The sequence below is a fragment of the Dioscorea cayenensis genome, chromosome 11 (genome assembly GCF_009730915.1).
Source record: "Dioscorea cayenensis subsp. rotundata cultivar TDr96_F1 chromosome 11, TDr96_F1_v2_PseudoChromosome.rev07_lg8_w22 25.fasta, whole genome shotgun sequence".
NCBI classification, from domain to species: domain Eukaryota; kingdom Viridiplantae; phylum Streptophyta; class Magnoliopsida; order Dioscoreales; family Dioscoreaceae; genus Dioscorea; species Dioscorea cayenensis.
The window spans coordinates 13,435,400-13,461,256 of NC_052481.1; the positions used below are offsets into that span (position 1 = coordinate 13,435,400).

The 25,857-nt window shown below is 32.9% G+C and overlaps 2 protein-coding genes across 2 annotated transcripts; both read left to right on the top strand.

The window, feature by feature from the left end:
* Positions 1–2,300: 2,300 nt before the first annotated feature.
* On the top strand, positions 2,301–6,009 carry LOC120271620. Its single transcript, XM_039278294.1, has 3 exons — positions 2,301–4,711; positions 5,183–5,288; positions 5,371–6,009. The coding sequence occupies exons 1-3, from the start codon at positions 2,301–2,303 to the stop codon at positions 6,007–6,009; spliced, it is 3,156 nt and encodes a 1,051-aa protein (XP_039134228.1).
* Positions 6,010–13,887: 7,878 nt separating this feature from the next.
* Positions 13,888–16,425, top strand: LOC120272640 (SKP1-like protein 1). The gene is made up of 2 exons (XM_039279509.1): positions 13,888–14,183; positions 16,087–16,425. Exons 1-2 carry the CDS (start codon positions 13,899–13,901, stop codon positions 16,255–16,257), a joined length of 456 nt encoding a protein of 151 aa, XP_039135443.1. The 5' UTR covers positions 13,888–13,898; the 3' UTR covers positions 16,258–16,425.
* The last annotated feature ends 9,432 nt before the right edge of the window (positions 16,426–25,857 follow it).

The following is a 25,857-nucleotide window of genomic DNA, read 5'->3' on the forward strand; positions in this document are numbered from 1 at the left end:
ACAAGGGTGTTTGTGTGTGTTCGTGTGTTTTATATTTTTGAAAAACTTTTACCTGTGTTTTCCCAATGATTTTCTATTTATCATTATAATGCTAGTATGGAATACATTGAAGTTTTTCCAGTCCGGAAAAAAAATGTTTGTCATGCTTTTGGGCAATTTATTCATGAATCATTGAAGTTGAAAAATATGTCTTGGTAATAACTAACCTCTTTCAAACAGGAAATGCATATGTTCAACAGTAAACTAGCAAAGCTACCATATTCTGACTGAGACATTTGTTCTTTTTTTTTTTTTTATGGTTGTATTTGTGCCAGTCATCTTTCTTTATTGGCCAAGACTGTAAAGTTACAGAGAATGTGATAACAAAACACCATTAGCAATTGAAGTGTATTATTGATACACCTAGTTGCCTGTGGATAACTCTTTCTGTCAAAAAAACAAAAAAATTGTTAGGTTTCATTAAGAATATTGGACTTACTATGAGACACAATATCATGGATATGTTCTTAGAATAAAGACTGGAGGTGAGAGCACCATTACCAATTGGAATAGCTGATTTAGTATGTGACAAAATTCATCCCCTCAAAATTTTGTTCACTGGAGCTTGTCTTCTTTTATTGGAATTTCCTATTGCTTCATACCAAAGTATTGTTTCTGTTGAGTTAGTTCAATTTCCTATTCTCATGCACATGTACAGATGAAAAAGGTTATGAGTATTGTTATCTCATCAAAAGTTTTGTTCACTGCACCTGTCCTTGTCCTTCTGATCCTTTACATGGTCTCTTCTTTCAAGCAATGCTATTTTTCTGTCGTAGTTAATTTGTACATTATAAATTTGTACAATTTCAAGAATCTACATTTGCAGTATACCAAATCTTCATGATACAACAATTGTATTGGGACCAAACTCACCAAATCTTCTGATAGTTTTAGTTGTATGAATATATCAGATAGTTTGAATAGTTATCACCAATACATGGGATGGCGACAATGGACAATGCATGTGGTCTAGTAATTGTATTTGTACCGAAGGTTTGTAAGCCGATTTATAATTAATCTATTGCCAATGCAAAAGACAATGGATGAATTTGAAGAAGGTTGAAAGCGATGAGTGGTAAAAAGATTACCATCCCAAGTACAATAATAGCTATGACCTGTAATGTTTGTGTTATATATATATATCTATAATATCACAGAGTATTTAATAAGATGAATTGTGTTAATGAACTTAGTAATTAAATATCTTATCATACATTGTATGCTGATATCGAAATCATATCTTTAAGAATATAATATTTCTCTTTTGTTAGAGTTACAATATATATATATATATATGTATTTTGATCTTATAATATTAGTATGAGATTTTAATTAAACAAGAACCAATATATATATATATATATAAAGAAAGAAGTAGATCTAGTCCCAATTAACAAGTGCTTGTAGGGTGCCAATGCATCTACAACCAATGAGAGCAAAGTTTGTCTTTCATTAATGTTATTCTAATCTCTTTGTTTAAGTTAAGCTAGCAAATGATACAAAACCCTATAAAGGTTGGCTGCCTCTTCATTGTTCCCTGAACTACCCTTTTCCCTAAGCACATGCATCTTTTTAATTAACCACTAATATATATATTAGTTGTTATCCTTTATCATGTGTCGTCTCTTTCTTTTGTTTGATGAAATACAAAGAGTCTCTTTTTATTCAAATATTATATAAGCATTCGATAAATGTTGAATTTGGAACACTCTCCTTTATTCTTAATTGTTGATATTATAATTTGCTTCATGTTGTTGTTGTTGTTGTTGTTGTTGTTGTTGTTGTTTTTTAATGTTAATGTGATGATGTTGCCTTAAGTATACTATTTGTAGAAAATATGTCTCACACTACTCTTGCCCTATGTCAACCTTTAATCTTTTGTTCTTTATTGTATTCCTTTGTTAATTTGTTGATGCCTTAAATTTAATCCTAAAGTATATGATGTTAAGTATAATCTTGATTTATTGTATTGATTTTTCCTGATTTTGTCTTGCTATTTAGATAGTGTCTAATTTGATAATGTATACCTTTATTTGGTTTGGTAGATATTCTTTGACCCAAATGCGTAACTAATTAATAATGTTTAACCTTATTTCGCTTCATTCCTCTATTGATGAATCCAAGTAACAGTTAAAAAAAAATGAAGCTTTGATTTTTAAAATAATTTTCTTTATTTCATTTAGAATAATGTTGCATTTTGAGTTGTTTTTGTAAATTAGGTTTAAAAGATTTCAATTAATTTTCACATATATGAAGCAGAAATGGACAAGAGTTGGATGTGTAAGTCAAGATTAAGTCAAGAATATTTAGATGGAGTCGAGGGATTTCTCAATTTTGCTTTTAATAATGCAAGTGAAGACAACATGATTGTTTGTCCTTGCATAAAATGTGCGAATGTTAAATGGAATGCGCGTGAAGTAGTTCTGGAGCATTTAATATGTGATGGAATTCTTCAAGGGTACAATTGTTGGTTCTTCCATGGAGAGTGTGTTCCTTCTTCTTCCTCTAATTCAGCAGGTGCATTCACAACTTCTTCAAGCTCTACATATCTTAATCAAGCTGTTCATAGTACGCCAAATGCCATGGGGGAGTTGTTACGTGATGCTTTCAACATGCATGCCGTTGTTCACGAGGATGTTCAGGGTAATACATCTGAATTCACTAATTTGCATGATGAAGGCGAAACCCACGATGGGGTAAGCTATGAACAACCTCCTATAGACGCAGCTAAATTTTACAAGCTACTTGAAGATATGAATGAAAAACTTTATGATGGATCCAAGCATTCTAGGTTGTATTTCTGTATTCGGTTGTTCCATCTAAAATGTATGTGTGGGATGACTGGGAAAGGGCTTGACTACTTGATTGAATTTTTGAAAGAATTCTTTCCCGCAGCTACAATTCCTACAAATAGTCATGAGTCTAAGAAAGTCATTAAAGATTTAGGGCTAGGGTATGAAAAAATTCATGCTTGCCCTAATGATTGCATGCTCTTTTGTGATGATCGAGAAACCCAACAAGCTTGTCATGTGTGCGGTAGTTCTCGTTGGTTGACCACTGATTCCAATCAATCTTTCAATGATGACATTGAGGTGGTTCGTAAAAGGCCAGCAAAGGTTTTGCGATATTTTCCCCTGATTCCAAGGTTGCAGAGGATATTTATGTCGTCAAAGACTTCTAATGATATGACTTGGCATGCCGATGGCCGTACAAATGATGGTCGTTTGAGGCACCCAGCTGATGCTGAGGCATGGAAAGCTTTTGATGCAAGATTCCCAGATTTTGCATCTGATCCGCGCAATGTTAGGCTCGGATTATCATCTGATGGCTTTAACCCTTTCAAGGTACTCAGTACTTCTTACAGTACTTGGCCGGTCGTGTTGATTCCTTACAATTCACCACCATGGGTTGGGATGAAACAATCTTCCTTTCTATTATCCATGATTATACCTGGAGATAAAGGTCCTGGAAATGACATCGATATCTACTTACAACCTCTCATCAAAGAGTTAAAGCAATTATGGGTTGGTGTTCAGACGTATGATGCGTCAGTAAGAAAGAATTTCCATTTACGGGCTGCTTTATTGTGGACTATCAATGATTTCCCTGCTTATGCAAATTTATCTGGTTGGAGCACTAAAGGAAAATTCGCTTGCCCTTGTTGCGCCGCACAAACTTGTTCAAGATGGCTATCTAATGGGCAGAAGTTCTGTTTCATGGGACATCGGCGGTGGTTAGAACATCATCATCCATATAGGTTCCAAAAACATCTATTTGATGGTACTGTAGAGCTGCGTGGAGCTCCTTCATCTACTTCTGGATCTGAAATCTTATCAATGTTGAATGATGCACAATACAGTTATGGAAAAGGAATGAAGTCAACATTGAAAAAATCAAGGAGTGATGGTGACTCGAGGAAAAGACATAGGCAAGCTTCCAATGTTGAAGTAGATAGCGCCATGGAGGAGGTAGCGGAGGAATCACATGAAGCCGAATTGTGGAAGAAGAGAAGCATATTTTTTGACTTACCTTATTGGGAGTATAACCTGCTTAGACATAACCTTGATGTGATGCACATTGAAAAGAATGTCTCCGAAAATATTATTGCAACACTCCTCAATGTTGAAGGGAAGTCAAAGGATAACTTAAAGTCCAGGAAAGATTTGGTAGATATGGGAATTCGTTGTGAGCTTCATCCGGAGTATCTTCCTAATGGAAGAACAAGATTGCCACCTGCTTCATATTCCATGACAAAAAAAGAGAAGGATGTGTTTTGCCAAGTTTTGAAAAACATTAAAGTTCCAGATGGTTATTCTTCAAATATATCAAGATGTGTGAATCAGAAAGAGCGGAAACTTCAATCTCTAAAATCACATGATCATCATATATTGCTTCATGATTTGCTTCCAATCGCTCTGCGGTCATCATTAACAAATCGAGTGACTTGTGCCATTTCAGCATTTTGTAATATATTCAAAATCCTTTGTGGTAAGGTTCTTACAGTTGAAGAACTTGACAAACTTCACCGTGACGCAATTATATCTTTATGTGACTTGGAGAAGATTTTTCCACCTTCATTCTTCACTATAATGGTGCATTTGGTTATTCATCTTCCATTGCAAGCCAAACTTGGTGGACCTGTTCATTATCGATGGATGTACCCTATAGAACGGTATAATTTTGGCTTATGAAAATAAGATATTGTGTGTTTCTTGCGTAAAATATTAGGATTAAATTTGACATGATATACTTGGTATAGGTTCTTGCTCAAATTAAAAATCTTACGTGTGCAATAAGCGATACCCGAAGGATCTATTCTTTCGAAGGATATTTGGCGGAGGAATGTGTTACTTTTTTTGTTCAAGATACTTGGATGATGTTCAAACAATATTTGATAAACCCTTACGGAATTTACGAGAAGCACATGATGAATATCCTTCGGGATCTTACTTATTTCATAGTGGTGGAGAGCCAATCGGCAAATTTGAAATAGCAGAGTTGGATGATATCTCATGGGCACAAGCACATAGATATGTTTTATTGCACCATGATGCCATTGAATCATATCAGATGTAAGTTAACCATTTTTTATCTTTAACATTTATACTTACAATTCATTAACGTCTATTATATTTAACTGTAGTGAGTATAAGAATATTTTGAGACAGAAAATGCGCAACCGTCGTTCAAATGCTCGTGACATTGATTTGCAATTTACTAAGAATTTTCATGAATGGTTGGCAGAAACTGTAAGTGGTGCAAGAGTCCAACTTTAATTCGATATAAATATTTAAGTGATATTTCCTAAATACATTCATGTAACCTTCTTAGGTTTCTCGTGGAAGAATTGTGAATGACGAAATAAGAATTCTAGCACAAGGCCCAAACAAAATTATTAAGCGATACAAGGGTTTCATCATCAATGGCTTTCGCTTTCATACCAAATCTCGCGAGAGATTGAGGAGAACTCAAAATTCTGGATGTATTGTTACTTCTTCAACAATGAGTTATGCTAGTGCCAGTGATGGTAATCCTCTGGAAGGAAAGCTTGATTATTATGGGGTCTTGAATGATATTATTGAGTTAGATTATTTTAACAAGTACAAGATTGTATTATTCCGATGTGATTGGGCTGACATAAGCACTAGTAGAGGGATCAAGAAAGACAAATTTGGATTTACAATGGTTAATTTTTCAAGATTAATCCATACTGGTGAAAATATACTTGATGAGCCTTTTGTGTTTTCATCACAAGTGAAACAAGTTTTTTATTGTAAAGATCCCTCTGAAGCTGGCTGGCATGTTGTCATTCAAAATCAACCTAGGGAGGTGTTTGACATGGGTGATGAAGTCATAGAAAATAGTTCTCGAACTGAATGCTTTCCTACTAACAATGAGAGGATTTCTACTACCAATGATGATGGACAATGGGTTCGTGAAGATGTCGACGAGGATGTTTATGCATATTGATGATTTTCACTGTGTTGAATCATTGGCATCATTGTCAGGTGAGTGTGAGGAATAATATGTCTACAATACTTGTCATTCTAAGATTCCATCATTAAATTAATCATACATTGTATGGCATTTGATTTTCTATGTTTTCTCTGTAGTCTATACAATATTTTTTGGTCATTTAGACTCACCTTTAACACTAACACAATCATATTAATATATTGGGTATAACATGAGAGTATGCTTTTCTACTTCCCAATTTGATATGCTCGTATCTGTGTCATCTCGTCAAGGTATACTCTTTTCTCTCTTTCTTTGTTTTGATCCTACTTCTCCTCTATTAATTTCTCTCTTTTGTTAAATCGCAGACAAGGTTCTTGGCATGTACCAGTACAAGCCTGAATCAGATCATTGCCTTATTCAGAATAAATGATTCATTGAAATAATGAGCCATCCCCTCTATTGATATCAACACATGTGAGATCAACAAATGCTCAGCAGTTCCTCACTTCAATCCTTTTCCTTGTTGTTGCTCAATATCGCATCTATATACACCTTTCTTTGTTTTCCAAAACTAATCTATTGAGTTGCAGGTTAAAAATGATGAAATCTTTGTGATTCCATCATACATGATTGAATTGCAAAAAGTTCTGTAAGGTATCTAAACATCTGAACTAACTTAGTTGTGAAAACTTCTGTATAGGTATCCTCCATCTGAACTGACTAACAAAAAAGGGAATACTTGACTGCACATAAGAATCGTTCAAACTCACCAGCAGAGTAATCCAAGTAACTCTCTACACAAATTAGACAATAACAACAGCGGGAAAATAAAATATAAAACATGTAGATTCTGAACAACAATGGACAGCGACATGTTCTTCCGTAGTGGATAGATTATCTATGTGTAGTTTGTCTTCAAAATGTCCTTGATGATATAAAAATTACTTCTGCCTTCATAGTTGTACTTCAAAATCATGCATAAGTATATAGAGATCACAAGAAGATGGTATTTAACTTCCACACAGCAGCTTATAGATTAGGAAACAGACACTACAACATCATCAGAGTCACTATTACTAGTATTTGGGGAGTTGAGTTTAGAAGCAGAACCATTAAAGAATTATATCTTTTACACTCTTATATGATTAAAAACAGGGTACACCCACAGGAATAGCTCAAGACACATGAATACAATATGTAGAAATATTACATGCTGAGAACAATCAATATTGTAACACTTTGAAGCTTGCTGGAAATCATTTGCATGAAGATAAACTATCACAACACTGAGATAAGCCTGCACACATAAGAACAACATAGTCATAATCCTATATACTTAAAATTGTAAACTTTAACAGGCAGAATGGGAAGAATTACTCATTGTTCACAGAAGAAATTTTAACAGAGCACCACACAAGTAGATGAATAATATTTTATCATGTTTGTGTCTAAAGGAGAACTCTGAACACAAAACTTAAACATTCTTCCATTTTGAAAAATACGGCAGTTCTAGGTAAAACACAAAAATTAAACAGAAGTAGTGCAAGAACACCTTTGCATTGACTGTGGACAGCATTGCATTTATTAGCAGCTAGGGCCAATCTTAACAGAACAGATGCAGCATCTGTGTACCTACAAGATGAAATAAAAAGTTGAGTTCAATTTACTATAAGAATATCAACATGTTACATGAACCAGTGAATGCCAAATAGAAACAACAACTTGTAGGATAGTACAATGAGGTTTATATAGACAATGCATAAATTATCTAACTGCCTAAATTCCATTAAACTCCACTTCTCAGAATGTGATTATGTTCCAAACCAATAACTACTTACTGTAGAGTAAAAATAACTAAAACTTGAGAATTATAGAGTGATCTTTTTACAGTAAAGATCTTTTATTACATTTACCAGATTGTACTCATTGTTAAAATTAACAATCCAGCATTCAGTACTTGCATTCCAACTATAACATTTGTACACATTTCCTAAAAGATAGTATTTATTTTTGATTATATTTTTGTATGATGTAGATAACATCAAGATGCCAAAATCAAAGCTAAAGGGCATAAAATTGATCCGGTCTGAAACAACTTCGAATGATGCTACTTCAAATGAACCTTGTCAAAATGCTAGACCAGCACCTAATGCTCAGGCTTGCAGCCGAAGTCATTCTTCTTCAACTGATTCAAATAGCAATGAGGAAGATGCAAATAACGAAAATAATAACATGTTAGAAAATGTACAAGATGTTAACGAAGCGGTTAATGTAAATGCAGGTACTTTACAATCTTGAATTTCAATTTTATTAGTTGATAAGTTCTTGAATATGTTTTAATTGACTAGTGGGTGTATTAATCATTATAGTTGATAACACGGGACAATACAAAAAAAGAGGTCGCACAACTTTAAAGGAGTTATGGGCATTACCTCCACAAGAAAAAGTTTTGGTTAGTGCCAACCAATTGGGACAACCTGTTGGGGCCGAGGCACAACTTCTATCATCATTTTTAGGTATGCTTGCTCGAAGTAGTCAAAGAATTGGCCTACAATATGAAAGTTGGCATAAAGTGCCAAAAACATTAAAGGAGGAATTATTAAACTTCATTGAGGTATGGCCACATACTTAAATTTGAGTTATGATTACATTCCAATATATAAATGGCATTAGGGTTATAACATTAAGCTCACATAATTTATGGTTTTAACATATAGTTACGTTTTGTTCTCGAAATTCCAAAAGACTATGTGCTTAAGTCACTGGGAAAGAAATGGAGAGATTACAAACATGATTTGAAGAAAAAATATTTCAAAAGAGAAGTTGGAGTGCGGGTAAACAAGGAGAAACTTCCAGAAGGTGTCATTAGATGGCAGTGGGAAGAGTTAATTGACTATTGGTATTCAAATAAAGGAGAGGTTAGAATAATTTTTTTGTTTGTTGACATATTAAAACTGTGATGTCTTGTGCATCATTTAATATACATGTCAATATGCAGGAAGCAGAACAAGTTGGGATTAAATCTAGAAAGCAACAAAAATATACACACACCTCTGGTTCAAAAAGTTTTGCAAGAAAAGAAAAAGAAATGGTAAGAACTTGTGATGTTTATCAAGATTCATTTTTTGATTTTTGATTTTTGTTGTTTTAAATGACTTTCACTATATTGTTAAACCTTGTTTGTTATTTTGATGAGTTAGGAGGCTAATAGAGGAAGAAAAATAGGACGTTTTGAGTTATTTAAAGCAACTCATACAAAGAAGGATGGATCACATGTGAATGCAGAAACTGAAGACATTATGGTAGAAAATACTTCTCTAATTTTCTTCAATTTAGTTGTTTCCTTCTTAAATCACATACTTTTAAAAACTTTTTTACTTAAATGTAGGCAAAAGCAACTGCAAAACTAGCTGAACATGATACAATGGGTGAGGATGAGGTTGAACCCATGGTTGAGACACAAATTTTGAATGAAAATAATTGGAAAAGAACGACATGGCCGAGTAAGAGGACTTGGATTGGGGCCAACACCTACAAGTTATTATGGTTCAAGTAGCCGCAACACCACAGCATCAGGCGACCATTCAGAGTGCATCGAGCGATACAAAGAGATCGAAGATAAATTTCAAAAGATGGAAGAAAATCATCAAAGAGAACTTGATCAATACAAAGTTGTTATTGCTTTCTTGCAAACTAAATTCCCTGAAGCTAGTAGCCTTTTCCTAGACATAGGTGTCTCAACATCACAATCCCAGGTATTTTAAACTTGTAAATTATTATTGTCCTAATTTCTATAATCTAAACATGTAATTGTACTTGTAGAATCAATCTACTGGACCTGAAATTCCTGGGGCTAATACGGGTGGTTCTAGTTCACAATTTCAGGTAATTACAAATCAAAAATATGATCTACGAAGCAATGGCAATAGTCTAATGTTTTAAATCTTATTGCAGAATCAATCTACTGGAACATAGTGATGCATTGGCCAATTGAAGGTTGAACACATGTTTTCTTTTGTGTGCATGTGTTTTTTTAAAATTTTGGTTATGTATGAACTTTGGTTATGTATGAACTTTGAATGGTGATGGTGTTAGGGTTTGTTAAAATTTCGTTTGTCGTGGTTGCTAAACAATGGTGTATTAATTTTGAATGATGGTGCTAATTTATAAAGTGCATTATGTACCCAAAATATCTACTTATTGTATTTGTTATATATTGTAACGGTGAAAAATGAAATTGCTCAGGTGGAAAATGTCAGGACAATAATGCTTGTAATATATTGATTGTGAATGTTGGGTTTTGTAATCAGGTGAAAAATGGAAAACAAAATAAAGCTACAAAACAGAATTGAAAACTCGCGGCGTTTTACTCACAAACGCCGGTAACGAATACTAATTTGACATAATTTACTTTGCATTCACGGCGTTTTAAATCAAAACGCCATTAAATTACTGGCGTTTAACAATAAAACGCCGGCACTTTGCCGTCATTACAAGCACAAAACGCCGGCTACTTATCGGTTTAAAAGAAAATAGTCTATACATATCCCTGGCGTTTTTACATGCAAACGCCATGATATGTGCCGGCGTTTTAGGTAACGCCGCCGGCAATACATGCGGCGTTTTAGATATAAACGCCGGCATGTTAACGGCATTTACATCGAGAACGCCGGCAACAATGGGCGGCGTTTGTTGTTATAAACGCCGCCTATAGTACGGCGTTTGATAAGAAAACGCCGGCACTTCGACGACGTTGGAGTCCCCGGCGTTTGGTTGGCGTTTTCATAAAACGCCACCATGTTTTTTAGCGGCGTTCATAAACGCCGGGAAAACATAAAAAAAACGCCGGGAAAGACCCACACTGGTGTAGTGTCAAAGACTTATATATATATATATATATATATATACAAGTAGCATTAATTCTCAAAATGGGTTATTAACTAGCATATTCTATCATATATACTCACCTGATATATGTAATTGAATCAATTAAGAAATTCAGATGGAGAAAATGTAAGTACAATAATGTGACAATTAGTGGTTGTATACTATAATGCTTGTTAAAAAAATATCAAATGCATTTCTACCATAAAAAAATGTTCATCTACCACACAATAGTGGTACAATATATTACCATTAACATATACATGGATTCATCTTTACTCAAATTTATATCTTACAATTCAAACAACATATATATATATATATATACATTTTTTTTTTCAAATTTCTCCAAGAAACTCAATTTCAATGTGCCATTAAAATAGAAAATATCAACATATCTAGATGTTGATGCTATATTGAATGGCTAAAAACACTTGAAGAATGGGAAAGAAATTTTTATTGCAAAAAACATGGCATAAAATTACCAAAAATAACATAATTGCCCCCTTCGAAATGCATATGTTCTATGTTTATTCACTATTTTAATTTACATACATACTCTATCACACTTCTTTATAAATCTACAGAATACATCTTTCATTAGCTATTAAGGACGACATTTGAGAAATGAAAATAACTGTTTTTTTATAAAACAAATTGAAATTCTTACTCGCATATATATTTCCTTATTATCATTTGCTTAAGAAATCTCCAAGTCAAAAGTATCAAAAAACATAACCCCATTGAAAGATGAGATTACTATAGACCTCTCAAAGAAAGCAATACAAGAAATCGCCTTTAACTATAGGGTTTATGGTGCTAAACAACTAGAAATAGAAGATGATGTTTTAACTTCAACATTACAGCATTAAATTTCATTAAAGTTTTACCCTGAATAAGCTTAAAAAATAATTAAGGACAAGTAAGTAACCAAAAAGATTAATGAACAAATTATTCCCCAATTTTATTTAATATTGATGACGAAATAACAATACATTACATTTGTTTGCAGGGACAAATAAAAGTTGTGTTTTTAGTTATAAACCACAAAAAATGGGAAAAACCAATATCAAAAATAGTTTTACATATGTAATTGTATTATATTATTGATAAACATTATAATATTTAATCACTACCACTGATGTAAAAACTTTGTATGAGTGTTTATTTTAAAATAAAATTTATAATAAATTTTATTATTATTAGATCCAATTTATCTTTAATTCATTTAAGTTATAAAAAATAATTAATTATATATTTAGAAAACCAAATATTTTAATATTTACATATACCCACATCTTAAGCCCGGGCAGCCTGCTAGTATATTTTGAAATGAGCATCATGAACTAATTGGATAAAGCATAAGCATGAGCATACAACACAATGTCAACCCCACTTCCTTTTATTAATTTTTTACATGTTTCATCAAGGATAAAATTCATGGGCATGCATATAATTTTAACGCATGATCATAATCTAGTCAGGCATGATAAACTTTAATAGAAGAAAATATATTGCCTCTTTTTTTCTTCTTTTGTTTTTTTATGATTCCCGCATTGGACATCCTTTCTGGTGATCTTTTGCCTTTGTCTATCTCTAAAAGTCGGTCCTTGTCTTTATTTCTTCTCCAGTGTCTTTGTTTTTTTTAAGTTTTTGATTTGATTTCATTATTTTGTTCGCGTCTTTCGTTCATAATACGAGATTTTTGTTTTTAATTTTTATAAAAAATTATCATTATACATTTGTTTTTTATCATTATCGATATTTTCCTTTTATTATTATTATTATTATTATTATTATTATTATTATTATTATTATTATTTCCGAACTTCACGATTTTTTTCTTCGGATTTATATATTTGTTTTATAATTCTCGGATTTATTTATTTACTATTCTTTTATAATAATCCGATTTTTTTTTTTAAATTCTGGATTTATATTTATTTAAAAAAAAATTAAAATCAAATCTCTCCCTCTTTGTCTTTTTCTTTTTCTTTTTCTTTTTCGAGTTTATTATTTTTTTTAAAGAAATCCAATCTCTCCATTTTTTTTCTTTTTCTTTTTCTTTTTTTAATTTATTACTTTTTTTCAATTTAGAAATCCGATCTCTCCAATTTTTTGAATTTGGGAGATTATCATTTTTTTAAGATTTATCCTTTATTTATTTTTTTAATTATCCTTTTTATTTTATTTTAAAATTTTAATATAGGAAAAATTTTGAATATACTGATAATTATAATTTTTTTATTTTTTTTATTCTAACTTTTTTTTTTAGATTTATTTATTTTTTTTGAAGTATATATATTTTTTACTTCTACTTTACCCTTTCCTTTTTTTTATTATTCCATCTTGAAATAGGATCCAAATTTTATTTTTTATCCACTCCCTCCTCTTTTAAGACTTCAAACTCATCCCCGGATAAGAATTTTGTTGTATTTTTTTTATTATAATTTTGTTAGATATAAAATAAAATTTCATAAAAATTTGGACCGAATATTGGTTTAAACCGTTTTTGTATCCGGTTTAAACATGTCGGATAGTGAGTTTTTGCTATTAAAAAAACCGAGTACGGTTTTCAATAAAGTTATATGATTCTTTGATTATCATAATATTTATTAATAAAGATCATAAGAAAAAAATCCACAATTTTTAAATTAGCTAATAAGGCAAAACTTTAAATTTGAAATTTAAAAATTTGTATCAATATATAATTTTAAAAATATATTTTTATTTTGAGATGCACTAGAAGACGTCATGGAAGTCTTAATTATATTTTTATTTTAGCTAATCAAGTAATATATTTCAACCTATCAAATATTATTTATAATTTTTTTTAATTATTTTCTACGTAAATCATAAAAAAAAAAGAAGTGAATATTCCATTTGCCCGCTCTTTTCAGAGAATCAGAGTCCAACCTTCCACTATATAATCCCTTCTCTAGCAACCACCTCATTTCATTTCATTCTCTCTCTCTCTCTCTCTCTCTCTCTCTCTCTCTCTCGATCTCGAGTGAACAATGGAGCAGGCGATGAAGGTGATGATCAAGCTTCGAAGCTCTGACGGAATGGAGTATGAAGTGGAGGAGCACACGGCGGAGCAGTCAGCGTTCATCCGGGGATTAATGATGTTCTCCGATGCCAGAGAGAATGGGGTCACGATTTCTGATGTCAAGGGCTCCATTCTCGCCAAGGTAATGGACTACTGTAAGAAGCATGCTGAAACCGCCGACCATGTTGAGCTCGACTGCTGGGATGCTGAGTTCGTTAATGTGGAGAACCACATTCTCTACGATTTTATCATGGTGAGCGAGATGTTATCTGTTTCTACTAGTTTGTTTAATAGATTTACTTGTTTTCTTGTTATTCTTGTGATGAATTTGGAGCTTTCTTGGCTGAATCTTGTGTTGTTTTTTGGAGTAGATGATGCCGATGTTAAATGTTAGATCAATGTATGGAATATTGATCGTCTAAGAATCATCAGCATATTTTCTTGTTTTTCATGTGATGAATTTTGAAGTTTCTTTGGTCAATATTGTGTTGTTTTTTGGGTAAGATGGTGATGATATTAAATGTTAGAAGAATGTATGGATTAATCGTCTAAGTATCATCAGCATGTTTTCTTGTTTTTCATGTGATGAATTTTGAAGTTTCTTGGGTGAATCTTGTGTTGTATGTTGGGTAAGATGATGATGATGATATTAAATGTCAGATCAATGTATGGATTGATCGTCTAAGAATCATCAGCTTGTTTACTTGTTAATTCTTTGTGATGAATTTAGAAGTTGCTTGGATGAATCTTGTGTGGTCTTCTAGTGTAGATGCTGATATTGTTTTTTATAATGTTAGTAGTAGTATATATACATCCGAGGACTGTCTACACCTCCGAGCTTGTTCTTTGGTATTCCATTGTTGCCCCTGAATTATCAGATATTTCAATTTCTTTGTTAAATCTTGGTCATGATTGCATTTCTTAAGTTTTATTTATTTATTTATTTGTTACTTTAGAGTGTGTGTAATTGAAAAATGAATTGGGCCTGTTGCATAATATGAAAGTTGAATGGCTTTTGGTGACTTTTATAAAAGTAAAGGATATCTATCCAGTGACAGATTTCCTATTTTGAATAATATTCGAGGCTAATTGACTAGTGATGCCCTTTCGTTGACTGGATTCATTCCTAATTTTGTTTTCTCATCCATTAATGTTAACGTTCCAGCATATTTCAATGATATAAAATTTCATATGGAACTATAAGATAATATATTTGTTGAACATGGAAGCAAGAAACAATAGATGAATGATTTCAAATACAGCTATTATTTTGACACTTCTGCAGCAGATGGAAATCTCACTCTGAAATTTTTGTTCAGGTGGCATGCAAAATAGTTTTCAAATTATATTAGTGACTCATGATGTTGGATTGGTATTATGCTGCCTTGCTTTTCTTTTTCCTACCATTATGAGGCCATAATACTTTCTCATTGCTGCATGTCTATACTGTTTATTTTGTTTTGGTCTCCCTTGAAGGCAAATTTTGCTGTGAAATTCTAGTCATTTTCAAATAAATTTCAGAAATTGTTATTGCACTCTCATTGTATGTTGCAATTTAATTTTATTAAAGTACTTTCTTTCTTTCTTTCTTTGCTGCCACTAATAGGCTATCATAAATTCTTTTATTGTATATGTCGGATTTCTTTGTAGGAAACTCTTTCTCATTCAAGGCCTGACTATATAATTTTAGAAATTAGGACTTCAAAGATTTGGCTGATCAAATCAGCCATGCATCCAGATTTTCTCCATATAGTTTCAAGTACAGCATTCATATTGCTAGGTGTGTGCGTGTGAGTGTGAGTGTGTGTGTGTGTGTGTGTGAGTGTGTGTTTTTAATTTATTTATCACTAGAATTCTTCTAGATCAATTCATCCCTTCTAACTGTTGCTATCACTTGCTACTATTCCTTCAAGGCTATAACTGATATGAAAAATTTCACCCTGTGATTAGTGAAGACCAATTTAGACTTGGCCCTCCAAAGTGAGCAATCTTCTTTTTAATGTTTAATTAGCAGTTAAGATAATAAACATGTTCTTCTTAGTCAGGCCTTGTTTATATTGATTTCATAGTTGTAATCTGGATCAACAGAACAAGACATTTCATCTTTTAGACAGTTTTGCTCAGCTTTCAGCTAATAATATTCATTATGCATTCAGGCTGCTCTCGCTCTCACTATCAATAGTCTCCTGCGCCTTTGCTGCAAAAAGGTTGCACAATTGATCAAGGGGCTCACTGCTGATGAAATCCGGGAAATTTTCAACATCCAGAATGACTTCACCCCAGAAGAAGCGGAAGCAGTAAGGAGGGAGAACCTGTGGGAGTTTTAAAGAAGATGGCAGTCGGCATTCGTTAACAAAAGAAAATTAGTTTCCTCATTTCATATTGTTCTGCAAGTGTTTGTGCTCAAACAATGGTTTGACTGATACGAACATTTAATCTGTCTCGTGATACACTGATATGAACTCAAGACTTCATTTCCCATTGGCATCAAATAGTTTCACTGATACTCTACTGTTAATGGTTTTGATGATTCTCATAGGTAACATCATAATTGAAATTCTTCTTATCACTATATTTTTGAAATCAGCATTTGTTTCTAATGGTATGCCTATGCTTTTTCCATCTGACCAATTAATTCGAGTTATATGACTTTTCTCTTCTTTCAATTGAAGTTGATTATCTCCTTTTACTGCATTGTTTTTCATAGAATTGAAGCAGTGTAATTTGTTCTTTACTCTGAATGTACAACCTATTTGACTCTTTATCTTTCCAAAGCCTAAAATTGTGATACTACAGCGGCCAAAATAGAAAGAACTTTTCCCGTAAGATTTGGTTTAGCAGAATATTATTTCTGATTTCATTACCCAAAGGTATTTCAAGCAAGCTGTAATATATTTTCAGTGATGTGCGTTCTACATTGAAATTTTTTAAATTTAAATAAAACGTTTAAAACCAAATAACGGTTTTAAAAAAAAAAACTATTAATTCTAGTGCATGACAAAGTTTTTGAAAGAAAATTTAAATACAATTTGCCAATTATTTTTGGTGGGAAATTGAAAAAATAATTCTACTGCTTTGTTTTTCGTGTCATGAAATGCAAAAATAATAGTTGGCATGCATTGGAAACACCACAATTTACTTCTTAATCACTATGTTATTAAAATTAAATCTTATGATTTATAATTAAAAATTTTAAAATGTTTATTGATTTCATGCCAATTTTAATCTCAAAAATATTAATGTTTGATAGGGATGAGGATATAAGCAAAATTTTGAAGATTTTAATAAGTATATAGACAATTTATAGTTATACACATTGGGGGTAGCCATACTGCCATCACTGCCATGCATGTAACAAAAACTCCAAGCCCTCCAGTATTGCACATTTTTCTGCATGATAGATGGTTTAACAGCAAAAAAAACCCCAAGGAGATGTGGTTGGCACTGTTTGGCGGTTCTCTAATCTTTTTGGCCTTAGTCCATGTATTCCTAAATGATCCCACTACCCCTCCCCATTTTATTTGGAAATTCTTAATGACAGGGAGGCAAGTGTACGTGCCGATCGCGTAATAAAGTCGTAATAAAGTGTGTGTAAAGCAAAGTATCTGTTCACAAGGAAGAAAGTAATACTAGTAATGACTCTAAACCTTAAAAATAACCTAAAGGATTGACTGGTGTGTGTGTGAACAAAAGCAAATGAAAACAAGGAAATAAGAGAAAATAGTAGAAAAGTCAAGGAAGAAAATGATATCCGGGCATAGCATCCCTCTAGGGTTATGAGGTACAAAACAATTGTTGTCTAAACATGCAATTCAATTTGAACCCAAAGGTTTCCAGAAATATACAAAATCCTGATTTCTCAGGTGAAGTGTAACTGAATAGGTGCAGAGCTGATATAGACATCCACATAATTGCATTAACACTCTTTGAAATCTTATATATTGTGGACTAATGATAATCGTTTAAGTGGAAAATCTCTCTCCAAAGAGAGAGATTTCCCCTAATCCGAATATAGAGCAGAAATGCGAATTCTCCTAAAATTCACTTCACATGATTGCAAAGAATATGGAAACTATTATCAATCCACTCAGAAGGACTGTGGGAGACAAAGTTTCCTAGATACCCTAACCAGAGGTGTACCCACTATCCTCTCGAGTTGCGGCAAGTCTATGCTAGGTGGGAATTTCTTCTCATTACGTAGTAATACCAAAAATGATAGGTAGGGCTTTTGGGTCGTTAGCACTCAAGCATTCAATCACACAATTAGACATAAATAGATATGATTGCAAATAAGAAATCAATTAAAGCATCAAAGATCCAACAACCAAAATCAAGAATATAAACCCTACAGTTCAACTTGCCCAAACATCTAAAAATTAGCCTTTCATTAATGGAGGGCAAACATTCAAGATACAAATAATAGAGAAAAACATGAAAGCCATGAAAACCCCATTTTGAATCCCTGGGATGAAGAATAGCCGGAGAAGTTTCCACACACGCCGCCAAGATGAGCTTAACGACTAAGATTTTCAATCCTTTAATTGTAGATCCGAATCCCTCTCCAAATCGCTCCTTAGGTGCTGGAGATTCGTCTCTATTATTTCTCAACCTCACCTCCAAGAATCTTCCCTCAAAAAATAGAAATAGAAAATGCCCTTAAAATCCGTATAAGTTCTATTTATACCCGACTGCTTATGGGCGTAAGGGCTAGGTCGTAAGGGAGCTGGAGAAGATGGTCGCGAGCTTTACGAGAACGCTTACAACCATAAGCCCCCTCCGTAAGGTCTTCTATTTGTGTTGCGGTCCATCTTACGGCCATAAACACTGGACCGTAAGATTCACTTGTCCTGCTCCTTGTGACCGCCCTCACGAGGGTATAGTATGATGGTAAGCTCCTCTAGATGGCCCTTACAGGCATCCTTACTGGCGTAAGCCTTGCCCGTAAGGTCCTCTGAATTGGGTCTAAATCTCTCTTACACGCATAAGTATGCCCGTAAGGTCTTCTGGAATTGACTTACGACCGTAAGGAAGATCGTAAGCTGTCCATAAGCCACCCAGTTTACCTTGTCCTTATTTTAAGATGCCAAGAGAGCTCCAAGTTCATCGTTTGAGGTCTAAAATGCTTCTTTCGGCTCTCTCTCTCTCTCTCTCTCTCTCTCTCTCTCTCTCATCTTGAAATCCTGCCCTAAGCCTGTACATGTGAAACACGCTAGATTTTGCATCAAATTCCACAATATAATCTTAATACATGTTGAATGAGTGTACAAATTGGTATAAAATACATGAATGATGTGCACTCATTACTTAATGATCCCCTTGCCCCTACTCTAAAGTCCTCAACATTCAGGCAATCTCAAAGTCTAGAGTTTAAAGTAATGAGTCCATTTTAGTCAATTCCTTTTATTGCTTTTTGAATGATAGCAGGTTGAGTTCACCACAAAAAAAGCAATTGTTGGAAGAGTGGTTTGTCCTCATTCTCACACTTGATAACTTAGCTAGGGAAGGTTGTTACAAACTACCTACAACCACCTGTGTATGTGTACCTTTTATCTACCAATAATTATGTCATTCGAATTTAGAGTCACAATGAGCATATCATTGGTCTATTTAGGATCCCATACTTCTTAAATAAAGTTTGGACATCCTAACGGGATTGTCTACTACCCTGATTCAAAGATTGCTTGGAAGATTCTCACTTAAAGAATATTCTTGAATATTTGATTGAAGGGAAGCAACTGAATATTTAAACATTACCACCTCTCTACTATTATATTCTATTCAAAGTTAAAATCAAATATTTCTCTTAGGGGTTGTTTGGTTAGCTATAAGTAAAATTATATGTCAGTGAAGTTACAATGTAAGTGTAAATACTGTATTTTAACTTACAACATAGCTGTTTGGTTTGCTGTAACTTGAAATGCTGTATTTTCTTTTTGGTTGTTTGGTTTGATGTAAGTTGAGGGATATAATTATCATGTAAGTGAAATGGTAAGATTATCCCTTTTACATATTGTTAACACTAGTTAATTAATATTATTTATAAAATATTTTAATTATGTACAATGCTTCAATTTTATTCAAAAAATTACTAATTACTTTAACACTCATTATTTAAGGTTAATACTAATCTAAAAAACTTATAATATAAAGGAATTTAGCATAAAACAACAAGGATCCTGCAAAGATCAACAATGTCATTCAAAAGTAGACATAAATTAAAAACAAAAATTTGATCTTCTCAAAGAGATCACTCACTATGCACCCATCAAACCTCAAAATAAGAAATTCACTAACAATATTGCTCAACAGGCATTTCATCAAACACCTTAAGTGCATTAACATTCAAGACATGGAATCAAGAAACAACAACAGGCATGGAATGTGAAAACATACAATCAAAAACAAATATTTGGATTCTCAAATAGACATTCCATCAAACATTTCAAGTGCATTAGCATTGACACCAAAAAAAAAACATCCATCAAAGAAGAAGAAATAACACTCGAAATTCCCATACTTAATCTAGCAAAATTAAGAAAAACTTAAAACATTATACAACATTATATAACCATTTTAATATTAAACCAAAAAAAACCTCTTATCAAGTTTGGATCGGAAGGCGACGGTGAAGCCAACGAGGAGTCAGCGAAGACGCCGGCGATGTACTTGTGAGCATGGCAGCGGTTGAGGATGAGGTAGCTGAGTAGGATCTTGTGGAGCTTGGCGCGGCTGGTGAGGCCTAACCCTAGGGCGGCGACCATCTCTTCCATGGATCGGCGCCATTCGGCGTAAGGGTTGGGGATGACAAGGCCAAAGGTGGAGCCGGAGGAGCTGATGGAATGGCGGCAGAGTCGACGATGTAGTTATAGGGACCAAGAATAGAGGGGAAAAGGTAGTGTGCTGCGATGGCGGTAGCGAGGTCGAGTTAGGTTTTAATTTCCGAGGTGGAGATGTGGAAGGTGGGAGTGGTGATTATAAGGGTTATGTTTTACAATATTTTCACTTACAGCTGATTTAGCTGTAAGTGGAAATGCTGTAAAACATGCCTCTCATGTAAAACTTTTCACATGTGAATCTGATTTCACAGCAAACCAAACACTCACTTACATGTAAAATCACTTACATCTACTTACAGCTAACCAAACAACCCTTAGAGTCATTTGCGACCCAAGAGTTGAAAAGACCAAATTTGAAGGACTTAATGACAACTATAAAAAGGAGTATAGTTTTTTTGTGCACCACTTCTCACGCAGGTGCTACCTTTCTACCAATTGTGAATCAAGCTAAAGACTCCTAGCTTGTAGGATCAACAATGGAACCACAAATAGATTATCCCTACTGGCTGTAATTTCCTTCCCTTTTGAACCCTCTTGACTTTTATCTCAGTTTTTTCAGCTTTCTTCATATGTTAGGTCATTTAACCATAACTTAATGCTTATGCCCCTATTTATTTGTTATATATATGGTACTATTTCTATAACTTTCATTTTTAATATATTTTTCATGGTTTATCTATTTTTATAAAGAAAAAAAAAAAGCAGGGATGAAATTCTTAAAAATATCTTGAGTGTAGCTAATAAACTAACTCTTACATTTAAATAATTTATATAATGATTATATATGCCATCTATGATATTTATTTTTTAATCAATATTTTTTTACGCAAATCAGAAAAATAAATTTTGAGGCACAGTTTAACTTAAGGATAATCTACTATTAGAATTGTTAATTAATTGAGCAGCTCAAGAGTTTGAATTGACAAAAACTATAATATTATATAGAATAACCTAATAATAAAAAACTATTTAGGATATATGAGAAATCTATTTAAAATTTTTACCGATTTAAACTAGTCCGAAGTATGTTAAATATGACCCAACAATAATAATATTTTAAATAAAAAATAAATAATATATGTTTTAGAAATTTAATATGTTATAATCTTAGGGCCATTTGGTCAACGGGATAAGGAGGATATATAGCATAAGATCAGCTATTATATCTTACTTTTATCTTTTGTTTGGTGGGCTATATTGTTACACTTTTGGCGGGCCTATAATTTTTGCAAATTGCTTTTGGTGATATAACATCTATATATTTGTGGACTTTATTTATGGGTCATATATGTTTTAATAATTTAGAATAGAAACTAATATACAAATAAGTCAAATTGTAAATGAAAAGGTTTAAAAAGTCTATATTTAAAACTACATATAATTATATGATAAAGGGTAATTCTATCTATTAATATACAATTCATATTATACAAAGTTAGAAAAAATATAGGCATAATAAGTTCATATCCTATTTTTGATATACAATAGATAAGCTATCGGATAATATTTTATTATCCTATTTTATATTTGAAGTGAACCAAATAATGACACAAGATGTAATATGAATTATATGTAAATAAAAAAAAAGTTATCTTTTATGATATAGTTATATATATATATATATATATATATATATATATTATAAAAGGACTTTTTGGATTAATATGGTGAAACCCAGATGAGTGAGCTAGAGAAACCAAGTAAAAGGGTAAAAAGTAATTTTTATTTTATTTTTATTTTTTATACTATCCAACCCATTTCTATCCTAACTCTTTCCACATATTCCGTTGGCGCATAGGTTAAAGTGGGTTAATATGATAAGACAATTATATCCTATTAGCTTGCCCAATAAAAGATAAAAGCATGATATGATAGTTTATCCTTGTTAGAAAATATTGTAAAAAGTATACAACACAGTCAGATATAAGTGGAAGCAAAAATAAAATTATGACATCACTTTAATGATCACCACCCTAATTTTAAATAATTTGTGTTAGAAAGAAAGAGAAAGATCTAGGCATTAATCTCACAAAAAGAGAGTTCTAGGGGTAAGCGAGGAGTCATATTTATATATACAAACTTCATTAAGCATAATTATCATTTTGCCATATTGATAAAGGCACTTGATTTACATATGACCCAAAAAGCATAATTATCATTTTATCAAACTTTATTCAAAATTTAAAGATAAGATAAAACCTAGCCCAATTTACAATTTCACTTTATCTTATTAAGTAAAATAGTAAATTGACAATTATACCCCCACATACAAACCGAGATTGATTCTCAATTCCTGTAAACATGACTCCCTAGGTTCGTTTCAATTGGAAATATGAGATTCAAAGGACATAGATGGTACCTAGCCAAGCCCATGGCCCCATGTTGTAGCCCAATCAAATACAAATAAATAGATCATTATGAACATTTCCGATTAGGTATAATACCTAAATTGGTCCTTCTATTTTTCTCTCTCTTCTTTTTTGGTCTCTTTACTTAGAAATGCTCCAAACTAGTCCCTCTACTCTTGAAAATGAGCCTACTTAGTCCCACTATGCTTGAAAATGATCCAACTAGTCCTTGTATTTTCAAGAGTAGAGGGGCTAATTGGGAAGAGACTAAGAACAGAGCGACTAATTGGGCCCATTTTCAATAGTAGAGGGACTAGTTGGGAGCATTTCTGAGTAGAGGGACCAAAAGGGAAGAGAGAGAAAAGTAGAGGAACCAATTAGGGTATTATACCTTTTCGATTATGATTACCATATATATATATAAACACTTCATTCTTGTATTCCAACCAAGTGGCATGCATAGAAATCATCCAACTCACTAAACACGATCATACGCAAATAACCATTATAGAGTAGGATTATCAAACTGCCCTTCCAGCCTCATACCTTGGCCAGGGTCTTCTAATCTTACCTAATTATGATTGCATAGATACTAACTCGTTTATTCATAAGTGAACAAATTTTTGGTTATTACTGACAATTGCTACTTTTCGACATAGCCACACTTCGTGGTTGATCTTACCAAAGGGTAAATTGGGCCTAACAACTCGAAATAGGAGTTACTGGGTATGGAAAAAGGCAACCGGAAAAACAAGAAAACAACATAGAAAAAATTTTAGGAAAATATACATCAGGTGAAGCAAAAATAATAATAGAACACCTGGATGAAGAAGCTCCCCATCCTATGTAAGGGATAACATTATAGACTATATGCTAGAGATCAAGTTTGGAACCTATACATCAAATTCATGCTCACCAGATATGGAAGATGCTGAGAACTTATGCTCCTCTTTACTACCTCAAATGAGTTTTCCATCTTCAGTCTCTTAGATGTAGGAGCTACAAACACCCAAAAGAGAAACAAGTGACCAATTTTGCCAATAACACAAGCATGTTATGAAATTTGAAAATTAAAAATACTGTCATTTCTCACAAGATAGATGTTCTAAGTAATTTCTTTTGCTAAGAGTTTCTAGGTGGCTCAGTTCAAAGAATTCAGTTTTCGAAGCCAATTATCCCACAGATCCTCTAAGGACTGTAGAGCTTGATATTGCTTAAGGATTTGATTAAAGTGATGCCAAATAATGGACTGTGCAAAGAGACAGGTAATGAGAAGATGGTTTACAATCTCAATGTCATTGAGCATTGGGCCCTCCTATATATAAGGAAGTCATAGAAGGAACTTGCCTTGGATTTTAAATTAGGTGTTAGGTTCCAAATTCCATAATCCTATCTTGGTGAACTAAGGAACATGACACAATTGCCTAACTCATCCAAAAAAGAATAAACCTCTTATTAGGAAATATCACAAAATTGTACAAAATAATCGAAAACATGCGGAAGCAAAAACAATATCAACTTATTGACTTCATAAGAACAGTAACTGAATTATTCTAATTAAATAAAGATTTTTAAATACCTTTAGATGGTCCAAATCTATTCCTTTGATGTACTAAATTTGTTCCTTGGATCATCCGGATCTTCTAGCACCAAACAAAGGTGCCATGTCTCTAAATCATTTGGTGGAATAAAACAACAGCCTCCACTTCCTCTCCAAATAGCGGCTAGGGTTAGAAAGGGAGAAAGAGATTGGGGAAGATCTCACTAGAGAATAGAATTAATTGATGCAAGGGTTATAGAGGAGTCATATTTATAAAAATTTCATAAAACATGATAAACATTATTTTATTATGAAGTCCTAATAAACGTATAAGTCCTAAAGCAACTAAAACCAATTTTGTCTTCAAGTTCTTATAAGTTTGATTAATTATTTGAATCCATCAAACTTTAATCAAAATTTAAACTTAATACAAACCCCTAAATAAATTTATAATTTTTTTTTTCATCCTATGAAGTAAAATTATAAATTAACAATTTTACCGTTTCACTCAAAACGAACAGATTCTTAATTCCTTTAAGCATGACTCTCTAGGTTCATTTTAATTGGTAATGGGAACATACCAAAGGACGTGGGTGACACTTAGTCAACCCGTTGCCCCACATCATATGTCAATCGAACATGAATGAGTAGATCATTACGAACCATTTAAATTATAATTACCATATGTGTATAAATCTTTTGTGCTTGTATCCCAACCAAGTGTGAGCCATGGTAATCGCCAAATTCACTAAAATCCATCATATGTAAATAACCATAGTAAGGTAAGATTGCCAAATTACCCTTTTTTCCCCACATGATTAGTTTGACTATCTTGGCTAAGGTCTTCTAATCTTATTTACTTATGATCGCATAGGATAGTAACTCATTTACTTCTGAAAGAACAAATTCCTTCTTGGGGATAACTCACAGCAGCTACTTGCCAGCTTTAGCCGCACTTTGAGGCTGGTCCTATCAAAAGGTAAACCAAGCTAACTACTCTAGTAACATACTAGATGTCATAAGCACATTGTGGCCATGGTGCCTTAGGTCTAAGATCCACTCATATGATCATAACCAACAATTCCAATAATTGACGGTCAAAGAGTAAAACTCATGTGATTAGATTGTTGTGAGTCATGTTCGAATACACCATTGCCATCAATGTATTTATGACATATACTCCCACTATCCTATAGTGTTCAA